Here is a 13,565-nt window from a genome sequence, read left to right as displayed (position 1 = left end):
TATGCTGGGTGGTAACCATATAACCAAATTATGGCACCTGGTGGTTTAATGGGTAATTAAGGCACTCCAGTCAGATTGAGCCAGTGCTGGTTTGTATCCAAGGGGTGGTTGGGGTTTATTGCTCACGTAATGCTGCTCAGGAATGAATGAGGCTGGTCACTCATCTTAATGTCAGGACCAACTTGCCTAGCTTTAGGCTTCTACACTCCTCGTGGGGCAACACAGGATTAGATGATGAATGTCTATCTATCTATTGCCAGACGCCATAATCCCATAAGGGGTGGCCATTTGTCTTTGAGTTATTTATTTTTCGGGAAGGGGCACTAACCCTCCACCAACCCACTTGTTGACACGTAGGGAGCACGTATAGTTTGGTTATATGGTTATCATCCAGCTTTGTAAATGGTTTCTTGGCTTCCAGGAAACCATTTGGCATGTCACTCAGTGTAAAGCCACCTGTAAAGGAAAGAAAAGCAATAAGAAGTGACAGGAAAGATATGAATGAATGAATAAAAAATGAGGATATGTCTCAAGCTGAAAAAAAACTGTCTGGCTGTAATGAGAATAAAAAGACAGATGTGCTCAAGGATTTAATGTAGATAAAGTGTATTTGTTAATGTTTTCATTAGTGGGACAGAACTGAAAATGTTTTGTTTCCAAATCCCACTCACCCCACTAGATAGAGAGAAGCTGGGTTAGAATGCATGATAGATTTGGTACCTAGCAGTTGTGTGTTGTTAATGGAAGATTCTTTACAGTGTTTATTCATTGTGGTTACATGCAAAGTGGCTGACTGTATTTGGTCCTATATGAATTCAAAAATGAGAGGAGAACTGGAACTAACGAACATTATTTATGGGTTGTTGTTGTTAATGTTGTTGTTCTACCCTGATCTGTCAGACCCATCAACCACAAACAAGTGGCTGTCTTCCTGTGAGTGACTGTGTTTCATGAGGATCGGAACTTGGTCCTTCCACATGGTGAGGTGCAGGGAAAAACAAAGGAGGCATAGCCCCGAGCAGAACAGTCTGTGTTGTTAATGTGCCCTTTCATCATTGTCTATTAGCTAACCATGCCTATGTGTGTTTCAGGTACCTAACATTGCAGTATGTATGTGATTAGTGGGTCTGAATTGTCGTTAGATGGCAATTTCGGGCTTGTACATGGGGTGCTTGGTACTAGTTAGGATAAATCCCATGGGTTCTGCATATTTGTTATCGCGCAGTTCTGTTGTCATGTTCAGTACCAATTATGCATAATAACCAAGGGATCAGTGTGCTGTAGATATAGATCACAATTTAATTCCATTGTAATGGAGATACTCTCTCAGTATCAGGCATACTCATACCTCGCCATACCCTCTTTCTCATCATGGAGTAAATTTTATCATGGAGTAAAATTGGTTTTGATAAAGTTCAGAAACTGGTGTGTTGTGCACACCATGGGTACAGCAGGAAATATTGATAATGAAACTTATAGGTTAATTAGGTGAAGCAAGTTGTGTAATGTGGATGGTTTTTGCATCATTGGTGGAGCTGATAACTTTAAAAGCTGGAATAATAATTTGACGGATTCATGGTTCATTTTGATGAGCACTGTGTTTATGGTTCTCCTGCCTCTGGATCCTACCCATACCATAGGAAATACTGATGGGATGTTGATGATTATTAATGATGATGGTGAATGGACTATTGCATGTTGGTTATTACCACAGTCTTCTTATCCTCTTTAGGCGACGATGAGACCGAGACCTTGCATCGTGTGGCATGGTACGTGTCACTGGTGCCCACCCTTGCTGACACTTCACTCCTCCCAGGACCTGCTCACATTTTGGCTAACTCTGAGGTTTGCTTATATCTTGCATTATTTACTAATGTACTATCATGATCCAAAGTGCACTGACACCTCCCTGCCAATTGTAGCAGTGGAAGGTGCTTTGAGGAATATTTTTATTTGATAGCAAACAAGAAGAATATGAGAAAGAAGACTGCTGTACACTTTGACATTTGATGAAGAATAAGCTATATGGATGGTAGGACACCGTACTGAAAGGGGATTGTCAGTAAACTTTTGCTTATGATCGTTGACTACATAGTCCCAGATCCAGTAGTCTCAGTTCCAAAGGCTTAACGGAAAGTGGAACATTCTGAAAAGTGGAATGATAATGACTATGTGAAAATCATGTGATAAATAGTCTAGAGCACTGTGAAGAGTAAATACGGTGAAGTACCTTGCATTAGTAATTTATTATCATGCATCTGTACAAAAGCACTTTGTCTTTAAATGTGCATTGATTGTATAAGGACATGTGATATCAACACCCATCTGTAGCATGAAATATATTTTGGAAATCAATGATCAGATTTGGAAGTATGTACTGTACTTGTTCAGACCAGTCTGTGTGAACTTTGTGATTGCAAATGAGGGATATTTTGAAGGGAGACACTACATACTGTAGTAGCAGGAACTTATATACTTGTAGCAAAATGCATTCATACTCCAGGGTCAAGCTCATGGTACAGTAGCATGTGGCATCCCTATCAAGAAGAACAGACATGTACCATAGTTGTTGTTGTTGGTGGTGCTTAACCTCAGTCTGTCTGGCTGATCAGATGTGTCAGACAAAGGTAAGCAACTACTTCTCTGAGGCCATCTTACAGGTACCGTACAACACATACACTGTGTAGGAATCTTGTACCTCATGTTGTAGGGAGTGCCTCACCAGGGTAGGACCAGCATCCTTCCCACAGTGAGGTGCAGGGATATGAGGAAGTTTGTACTATAGTACTACATAGCACATGTTGCAGTAAGATGCAGACAGAGCATCAGCAGTGTAGGGAACCTATGAGACAGCCCCATGAGGGTAGTTGCCTACCTGAGGTTGGTGGGACTGATTGATCAGATGGACTGGGGTTGTGCAACAAGAGCAATGGAACAGGACACTAAGTCCTCCATAAACCCACTTTGTTGTCATGTCATGAACAGAGGACACCAGTAATCTGGTGTATGGATTATTATTTTTACTCATTTGTTTTTCCTTCCTCTGTTCTGTTATTTAAAAAAAAAAAAAAAAAGTAGCTGGAGAACATGCGTGGTGTGGTTATATGGTTACTACCCTATGTAGTAAATATTTCCTGGCATACAGGAAATAATTTGTTTGTTACTCAGTGTACAGTCACCCAAGGCAAGCCCAACATTGAGTGCGTGAATGATGTTCATCCCTAACCAGGTACTGCTTACAATTTAATATTACTAATTCTTGCTTAATGCAACACTGCCTAATAATAATCTAACCAGTCCTGATCTGTAAGTTAGTCTTCAGAAAGCAGTGGGAGGGGAGAAAGAAAGAACATTCATTCTCACTAGATACTTACCAAAGTTAACCTCATCTAATTAAACTTGACATAACCTAACCTTGTTTAACCTGATTTGTGCTGGTTTCCAAACAGCAATTCCTTAGCCTACTGACAGGAGGGGAGGAAGAGAGAGCAATACTTCTCACCAACTTCTTCCTGCACCTTGGCAAGAAAGCTTATCTCCTCCTCGGTCAGTCTGGCTTATCTCTCGTCTTCGCTGTTTTATACTTTTTGTTGGCCTTTTATACCACAGAGTGATACAGGATGTAAGTATGTTAAATGGATTTTCCCTTGTGATTCACTGATATACATATTGGAGAAAAATTAATCAAAATAATGGCCCCTTCCCTATGAGCTCGGACTGCTCCTAAATTCGTGTTTGTTTTGTAGTCCCTTTTTTAGGACCTCTGGATAAGATATAAAATTGGTAAATGGATGGATGGATGAAATTTATCTCAAAATATTTTCCACAGGTATCCTTGAGGGTTATATTTAAACCGTCATCAATGTTCTCCGACCATTTCAAGTTGAAGGACCATATCCATGATTCTCTGGTGTCACCAGCGATGTACAATTTCAAATGTAGTAAATGTAACTCCTCTTACATTGGTCAGATTAAATCACACATCACTGCCAAAATTTCAGAGCATCATGGAAGATTGTACAAAACTGATCTCCATCACTTTAAATCTGCCTACAATATTCATTTGTCCATGAACACACTGAAGACTCAAGCCACCCCAAATATGCCCATGATTTCTCCATTCACCACTAATCCCTTGATGACACCTCAATACAAGTAGCAGAGACTCTCCTCACTCACCACCACAAGCCAGTCTTGGGTGTCTGTGACCTGTCCACCTTGCAGCTTTCCATATTTTAACCATAACTTAATTTTCTAAATTTTTAGTAAATTTTCTTTAGCATTACCTAGCCCTGGGCTCCTACTGTCTTCATGGGGCAGCACAGGATTAGATGATGATGATGATCTTAAGAATATGGCCTTGTTGTGACGGTCCATAACCATGTACAGTCAGCAGCAGAAGTTTGTCCCTATCAGTGTGGGAGCTGTGAGCCTAGTGACCCGGTAACACTGTGAGATAAGTTGCGTGGTGTGGTTTTAATGGATAATATTGAATATTTTTGAGTCAGAGATAAGTTATAACCTAATTTAAGGTAATGTCAACATCCAGCAGGTGGGATGATATTCTTACTGACAAATGTGATGTTAGCAAACAAATATATATTAATTTTTTTTCAGCAGGAACTTGGATACAAAGGATTATTTATATTAATGTTGCTTACCAATATTTTATGAATCATTTTAAATTGTTTTGAGTACTAGGGATGAGATTACAAGGCAGCATTTGTTATGGATTATAGTTTAATGCATTTATGAAACCGCATATCGACACAGTGGTTAGGGACTGAAAGATTATCGTAGTATTTGTGTCTTATGTAACAGTAATTTAGAACTAATTCTAATTTTGCTTCAAATTTTTCCTTCATATTCAGTGAGCAGGGAGATGATGGGGACAAAATGTTTGAGAAGGAAGAGTTTTAAAGTAAGAATGGTGTGCATAGAGGAAAGAGGCAGAGATATAGAAATTTCTTTTAACCTGTGGATTGCACAATTACTTTCTTTCCCACACTGTGGTGTGCAAAAAATGAAGAAAAAAAAGTTTTTTTTAAAAATAGTGTTTGTTTATTATAAACTTGAAGATAAACATCCAGGGCATCATCTGGTGAAAAAAAAAAAATCTCCCGCTCTCCATCTTTGAGTAGGGCCATGCGTAAGTTTACGTGGGGGAGTAATGAAAAAAATGAAGAAAAAAACAAAAAATTATCTTTTTTGTTTTTGTATATTATAAATTTGAAGATAAACATCCAGGGCATCATCTGGTGAAAAAAAAAAAAAAACTCCCTCTCTCCATCTTTGCGTAGTGCCATGCGTAAGTTTGAGTAGGGGTTTGAGTAGGTGTGGAGTAATTAGTGGCGATGCACGGCCAGCACAGCCTGAGCTATGGCTTGCAACGTGACGCTACCCAGCCTGAGATGTGGCTCGCAATCAGTGGGTTAAGGGATACAGGTGTGGAGAGAAGGAAGGATACAAAGAAAAGGAGGGAGGAGATGGGGGACAGAGTCAGAGCTGGAGAAAGTCTAGGAGAACATAAAGCCCTTACTGTATTGGAGGATATATTGTTCTGCAGTCATATTGATTGTGTGCACTTGTTGTAACCAAGCATAACCCTCACTGGTTACTGCCATGCCCCAGGGAGTGGAGTATCTGAAGGTCGGAGCTGCTGTGTACTAACCAGAGAAAACAAGAGTGGAGGTGGCAAGTGGCAGGTATGGAGCCCACCCACTGCCCACTGCTACAGCCCACGACATCCCCACCCACCTCTCACAGCAGTGCATATGTTGATCGACCAGGACAATGTACGTCCAGTTCTATTTTATTTTCATTTTAGTAAGTGTCTATGCCTCCCTAGGGAGAGGGAAGAAAAAATGCTACCCATATATTACCTGTATTTTGCACAAAATTACCAGAAGGGGTTGAAGTTGAAGACTTTTTGTGTTAATCCTCTCTGATCTAGATCTGGATCATATTAACCCAATCCATTTGTGTTCATATTTACTGGCAATAACCAAGAGCCCATCTTATAATTACAGTTGTTGGGGTGAGTAAACACTGGGAGGATCAATTTTGTGTTCCTTCAAGAAATTGAATGGATATTCTGGAAGGGGATGGGGAGTCTCACCAAAATGTATTGGTAGCATTATAAATTTCTCATGGGAATGGAGTGTGGAGCTTGGGTTTAAGCCAGCACTCTCCATGGTTACTCTAGCCCTTTTGCCTGGTTCCATCAGCCAAATTTGGAAGAGAGAAGAGAGGATGACTTATATGCATGAGTGCTTCTGATCTTAGAGAGTGAATCCCACCTTTAGGAGCATGGAAAGTCTGGGGAAAAAATGAGCTAGTCTCCATCAGAGCATCGTCTGCCCTAATGGTTGACCTACAGCCTGCAGTTCTGTCAGTACCAAGTTTTCATTCAAAAACATGGTGTTTCTGAGACAGAAGCATAAAATCAACATTTGGAACCTGTGCCTAGGAGTAATCTTTCAATTTCACCAGCAGTATGCAGTCCCCAGAGGAGGTTCACATGATAAGTAGTGTCTTGCCAAAGTATTTCTTTAAGAATATTATTCTTTGTCAAGCAGATAAACGTACTGGAGATCTGTTCTAGACTGTCATGGGATAAGTAGCTTTGTAGGTAGCTACTATACCCTTGTAGCCAGCAAACAGGGTTTAATTCTGAAACCTGGCATTTTACTGCATATCAGTACTGTTCCAAAAGTCAAAACCTTGATAATGCTAATCTAATCAGCAGTATTCATATGAGTTGGAATCTGTTTCAGTAGTTCCCTACTCTGTATTTAAAAAGAAATTATTGACCATAACTATAGATGTTCATTAAGTACATAAGCAAACACAGTTCTTCTCATCCCAGATATATGCCAACGTGCAGAAATATGATGATCCACCAAGAGTTAACCTGGATGTGGGTGGGAGTGGTTGGCGTGCCTTTTACTCTCGAAATCTATCCCACCCTACTTTACCCAGTGTCCAGCCCCGTGACCTGACCCTCACCCCCTCACACCAAGAACAGGCAGGCCAGTTGAAGGAGAGACTGGAGATTGTGTTACGCGATGCTGTTATGAAGTGGAGAACAGATAGGAGGTGAAAACTACCTTTAACAATAAACCATGTACTGTACATTTATAACAATACTTTGGTTACCATCAGGCACTTTTATTTAACTCTTTCAGCCTTAGGACATAATGTAATCAGTATCACATTCTGACTAATGTCAGATTGTTTTATTCAGCTGAGGAGTGTACCCTGATTTTGAAAGTACGATTAACAATTGCCATTAACTACTTCATCTCAGAGATGCACTTTGTACATAATAGTACTTTAACTGTGCCTAATGTCAGGAAATTTTATGTAGCCTAGTAAAAACTTCTTGGGTTGAAAAGGTTATCTTATGAGAAACTTCATGGGCTAAGGGAGTTGGATTAGTGTACCGTAATCTCTTTATTTTACATTATGTGGACTGTGTCTGGGACTCATTACTGACCAAAAGAGAGGCGTACTATTTATGAATTTACTTTTTAGTACAGTATAGTCATTGGTCTTAGAATTTTTATCACTTAATTTACTAGTAAAGAAAAATAGATATGGAATAGCATCCTATTTTATGGATAGAAATTTCCATTGAAATGATCCACACAAATTCATATACTGTATAACATTGTACTCATCCCCTCCTCCAGAACACCTTGGAATCGTCACGCTACAGCCGTGTTGCGAGGACTGGTGGGTGGCCTGGAGGAACCGAGGGCTGCTGGTAAACACTGTCATCCAGATCCTGCTCACCTGGCCTCACTCATGGCATCACATAATGTATGCTATCTCTTTTAATCTTTTCATTTTAAATTCTTATATTTTTCTGTGTTATTAAAGGACAGTACAGGCACTCCCAAACTTACATACATAATTTTTTTAATGTACATTAGTTTATTTTGTACTATACATAAACTTTCATCATTCAACTATGGTTGGGAAACTTCCTTTGCCTCTTTGTTTTTAACTTCCACATGTTCCCATGATCAAAGATATTGGGATATTTTATACCTATAGGTATGTAGAGAGTGTGTTCATGTATTGTACAGCTGTACCTCCTCTTATGTGAACCTGGCTTGCACAGATTCTGCTTTCATAGTACCCATATGCAGTGTCAGAATTTGGCAAGGTGCTTCAAACAACTTTCAGACTGTCTGTATTGTGATATATAGGCCAGCATCCTGTACTCTGTCTTGACATTTTTCAAGAATTTCAGGGATTTGTCATGATTTTTAGAGGTTTCAGACTAGCATCTACCACCCCTGTAGAGGAGTTGGGGTCACAGAGTGTTTGCAGTCAGCAAGTTAATGTCTGTCATGGTGAGGTTTTTCCCCCTTTTTAAATTCCTTTAAGCCTTTTTAATGTCACTGTTCATATGTCTGCTTTACCTCTATATAGTGGTGCTGATGGGGAGCCTACATATGGTGGTGTTTGCACCCTTGGTGGAGCAGTTGCAGAATCCACCAGGGATCTTAATATATTTCCTTGTACCTAGCCAAGGGGAAGGACCCTAGTTTTACCCTGGTGAGTTATTGTGTACCATAAGGGGTGTTGAATTCCTACGAGGAGAATAGGACAGGCCACAGAAATTACTTACCTGTGTCATTGGGTCTCCTCTACAACAACTATATGATGAAAGCTGTGCCCTTTGGAAATATATCTGTAGTCTATTTGAGGTCACAGAGGGTTTTTTATTAGCAGGTTGGAGGTTATCAGGATTTTTCCTCCTTTTTTTTTTTTTTTTTTTAAGCCCATGTAATGTCTGTTATGTTTGGTTTACCCATATACAGTAGGCCACCTTTAAGAAGCATGTCTGTAGTCTAGTTGGAGTCACAGAGGGTTTTTAGGAGGTATGTTTGAGTCTGGCCAGAGATGTGGTTAACACATTAGCTCTATTACAGTGGGTTAAAGGGGCCCACTTGCGAGGATTCTGCATATGTGGTCTGCTGGGTTAACACCTTAGCCATATAAGAGGAGGTACATCTGTATGATATAGATTTTGAAAGTAAAATAAGATACTGAATAACTTGTTAACCATAATATTGGTACAGTATTGTTTGACTAGGTGTGTGGAGTGTGTATCCACCAGGGGTACAGTGGAGCAGAGGGTGTGGTTGAGGCATTACACAGCACTGGTATCCATCTCACTCGCCACCCAGATGCAGAATTTGCCCTTGCTGTTCACATCCACCCCTATCCTGCATCTGTGGCATCTGTCTGGGTATATGTTGCCTCACTAGTCAAGAGAGTATGAAACTTTAGAATTAGTTTCAGTAGATTTTCTCTTTTGGATATAATATTAAGATATAATCAGTGAGTTTGGGTGTGACGAATTACCGAATCGGCACTTTTAATTGGAAAATGTTATAATTTATTATTACCGTGTAGGTTCATTAACCCCTTAAACGCGGCCGTGAACAGTCGACCCCCCCCGAATGGCGGGGTTGTATCGCGGTCTGAGTACCTGTAGGAAAATATTAGCCAAAAATCAGAGATTAACCCTAGAACATTATACTTGGTATGGCAGATAGTACTTACATTCAGCTTTCTCCAGAGACAGGTGTTGAGCCTTCGTGGACTACCCAAGGACTTGTGGAGACTTGCAAAGTTGGGTAACCAAATCTTCACTTTCACACCTCCAGCAACCCGGTTTCCCCTCTACCACAGCCTCATTCTGTCACAGTAAACTTTATACTACAACGTAAAGGTAGTTTGGAATCCGTATTTGTACAATAAGCACTGAAAATAAGGCTAAAATCAACAGAGCGTACGGCCGACATGCACCGTGGCGGCGGTCTTCCCGTCACTCAACAAACATTTCCATTTTCACAGCTAAAAACATGTATACTACATTATTTTCAATCATATTACTTCCCAAAAGATCACCACGGCGCATTTTTTATTCTGCCTTACGCCCGCCACTTTATTCTCGTTCCTGTCGGCCGCTTGCACTGACTGGGAAGAGCTAGAACTCGCCATAATGTCACTTTGAAAGCCTGCAGTAAACTGACGCTAAACAGGGGCAAACCGTGAGAAAAAAAGCTAGTGTTACAACTGGGGAAACAAGCGTTTCCTATTAGCATAAACTGCTTGTGAGAGGAGAGCGCAGATTTACAGTTCTGAGCGCTCAGAGCGCTGCCATGTATCACAGCCAGGCTGGCCGAGCCGTGGTGGTGGGGGGGACGGGGGAAAAACGCGATACTTGGCAACATCTGAGGTCATTAGTACAATGGTAAAGTATGCTAGTTGTAGCTAAAGGGTGGTGGTACTGATAGAGAATACCAGCTGGAGCCTGCTTGCCCACGGTTATTCAAAATTTACTAGAATTGCAAATGCGACGATCCGCCGTTGTGTCCTTTTTGCCGAGCGTCGCAAACGAGACGATCCGCGTTTAAGGGGTTAAAATGCCCGCCACCGGACCACCCACCCCGCCACCCCCCACCCCACCACCGGGCCGCTGCCACACCACCACTGGGCCGCTGCCACACCACCAGCCCAGGAGGACACAACGGTGGGGCTAGTGACCCAGGTCAAGAGGGTCACCGGGACACTACTGTCCTGAGTCCCTTTTCCCCACAACTACTCCAACACCAGGTGACCGGAAAAAGCCAACGACCTTGCGGGCGGGACAACCATCGCCAGAATTGGGGTGGGACTGAACAAGCTTCAGTCCCAGGTAACACTGTGTCGATGGCTATTATTACCACCTCAAGGGCAGGAGGCCCAAGGCTACGGCCAGAAGTGTGCACCAGGGTAAGGGGACCCTTAGCCACTTTAAGGGCAGGAAGCCCAAGGCTACGGCCAGAAGTGTTCACCAGGGTAAGGGGACCCTTAGCCACTTCAAGGGCAGGAGGCCCAAGGCTATGGCCAGAAGTGTGCACCAGGGTAAGGGGACCCTTAGCCACGGCCTTAGTATACACCGGAGAGAGTGTTGCCTCTGTGCATCCCTCTCCACGTACCCGAGAGGACAAGGACTCCGTGAATCCTTCTCCTGCCTCTTCCCCCTGTGGGAGCCCTTCGTCACCATCCGGGAGTGTTGCCCCGGAGGTGTCGCCGGAGTGGTGGCAAGGCCCGAAACCGGACCTACTTCCCACGCCTGGGAAATCTCTGTTCCTGCCAGACACCAGCCGGAGACGGTGCTGCAGCCCAACCCTGTCAGCGCCTCTCCCAATAGGCGACCGCGGTCCCAGGACCCCCAGGCCCGACCAGCAGACTCCAGACGAGGGCAACCCAGGCTCCCTCACCCCACGGAGCCAGAAACGACAGGCCCGCCTCCTCCAGCTGTTCGGCCCCAGTCCCGAGGGCCATCTCTCAGGTCGAGGCCCCCAGACAGGAGGGCCTCCCTGCACCTCACCGACGACCAGGACCCGGGCAGTGACCTGCGGGTAGTGTATTGCCCCTTGCAGGCAGGGTCCCCCTAGGGCCCTCTCCTCACGCCCATACGACCGAGTGAACTCCACCCAGGAAACACGGGTAACATAGTGACGCCCCTTGTACCGAGAACAACCAGGGGAAAGTAACAATGAACAGTGACTGAGTGAAGACCAGTGTAAAGCCAGTGACAGTTACTATTAGTCTATAAGAACTTGATACCCGGCAGAACAGAAAATAATTTAAACCCTCAGTAAGAGAACTTATAGTAATTGTGTGAGTCCTCAAGTAACAGAACTTTCAGTAACTGTGAACGGAGACTAGGGTGCGCGGGCGAGTCAGAAGTCTGTGTGTAAGTGCCGCCGCGACTAAGTGACTACATCAAGTGTCGCAATCCGCACCCTGTCTTATTTATAGTAGCATTCCCCCCACGGACTCTTAATCTTGTTTATTCCCCTTGCTTCCAACTAAATATATATTCTGCCTCAAGATGAAATACGGGTATCAATACATATAGTTCATGACATTAGTGTACATGCATTATATCGTGTGTTAAGTGTGACTGTGCATTGTGGTGTCAAAGGCTAACTCTGTGTCCCTGTCTCCTGTATATCAAATATTACTCTGTGTTGTATTGTAATGGTGTAGAATTAAGGCAATAGATGTGTTAAGGTATACTGCCTGGTTTTTATGTCCTGTTCCTTTGTGGGTGCTTTACTTCCGGTCCGGAAAGAGGACCCCGCTCAGTCGCTAGTGCTTTTAGGACAAGAAGTCGACCTAAAAATACTCAGCATAACATTCATACATTCTGGTGAAAAGAAAAAAAAAATTGTTGAATATAACTTAGAGTAATAAGAAAAAAAAAAAAATCAGGATTTAGAGGGAAAACGTGCTCATAGTTCGTGTTTAGATTGCCATCTCGCCTTGACAGACTTCTATTTTGCATAAATATTGATTTAAAATGGTAATGGTGGTAGTTGGTGGTGGTGGCGGTAATGATGGTAGTTGGTGGTGGTGGCGAATGGTGGTGGTGGCGGTAATGAATATGGTGGTAGTTGTTGTTGGTGGTGGTAATGATGGTAGTTGGTGGTGGCAATAATGGTGGCAGTTGGTAGTGCTGGTGATGGTGGTAGTTGGTGGTAATGGTGGTTGTGGTAATAATGGTGGTAGTTGGTGGTGGTCCCTAGGCAGTCAGGCCTGACAGCCCCAAGTCCCTAAGGAGGGCCACGGCCGAGACCGGGCTATCCCAGACTCCCACGGCCACAGAGCTCTCAAGGAGTGTATGATGTGTTGTTGGCGCAGGTGATTGTGAACAACGCAGTCTTCCATTATGTGCTTAATAGTAAGGGGTGCTGTGCTGCAATCCTGGACAGTCGTCAGTGACGGAGTCATCCAGCCCCTTCTGATAACTCAAGAGGGCTGATGATGCCTACATCTCAGTTTGGCCAGGGGCCGTATTTATCTCAAGTGGACCCTGTCCTCACGAGGGAGGTAGGATTCAGAAAGCCGTGCATGCAGCTGCGTGTTCTTTGAGACTGAATGGAGCGGCGAGCGTTTGAGTATGGAAATGCTTCTGTTGGTAGTAATGGTGGTACCTGTAGTTGGTGGTGGTGGTGATGGTGGTAATGTTCGTAGTTGATGGTGATGGTTGTGGTGATAATGGTGGTAGGCGGTGGTGGTGGTGGTAGTAATGTTGGTAGTTGGTGATGGTGGTGGTAGTGGTAATGGTGGTAGTTTGTGATGGTGGTGGTAATGGTAGCAGTTTGTGGTGGTGGTTGTTGTTGGTGGTAATGGTGGCAGTAGTGGTGGCGATAGTTGGTGGTGGTGGTGAACATCTCAGACCGATTTGTAAAGGAACACAAAAGAAGGAAAGTTATGTTGATGAATACTGCTAACCGGAAGCAAACAATTTTTCGATTTATTCCTAAATTGGGTTTGTAAACTACTTAAAGTTATTATGATTGCCAACATTATAAGTTAAACCGAAGTTTGCGTCACTAGGAAGTGTGGAAGAAGTCGAACAATACGGACCCAGTAGGTAGTCAAGTAAACAAGATGAGTGTGGGTGACAGTTGCAAGTTTGAGGTTGCTGTGTTACGTGTGATTATTGGTTGTTTTATGTTTGACTGTTTTGTACGGTGAGGTGATGT

The 13,565-nt window shown here is 43.0% G+C and overlaps 1 protein-coding gene across 1 annotated transcript in view; it reads left to right on the top strand.

Moving 5' to 3' along the window:
• The window catches only part of Cc2d2a (Coiled-coil and C2 domain containing 2A), a 38,724-nt gene extending 29,426 nt beyond the window's left edge, over window positions 1-9,298 (top strand). Inside the window, 6 exon segments of the mRNA XM_080268006.1 lie at window positions 1,733-1,845; window positions 3,450-3,546; window positions 5,632-5,795; window positions 6,869-7,098; window positions 7,695-7,824; window positions 9,110-9,298. Coding sequence (XP_080124132.1) covers window positions 1,733-1,845; window positions 3,450-3,546; window positions 5,632-5,795; window positions 6,869-7,098; window positions 7,695-7,824; window positions 9,110-9,298 — 923 coding nt within the window.
• The last annotated feature ends 4,267 nt before the right edge of the window (window positions 9,299-13,565 follow it).

This window comes from Coenobita brevimanus, chromosome 26, assembly GCF_032717465.1.
Source record: "Coenobita brevimanus isolate Jiangsu-jjx chromosome 26, ASM3271746v2, whole genome shotgun sequence".
In the NCBI taxonomy this organism is placed as follows: domain Eukaryota; kingdom Metazoa; phylum Arthropoda; class Malacostraca; order Decapoda; family Coenobitidae; genus Coenobita; species Coenobita brevimanus.
Note: the sequence above shows the minus strand (reverse complement) of the source record. Positions and strands in the feature narration are given on the sequence as shown.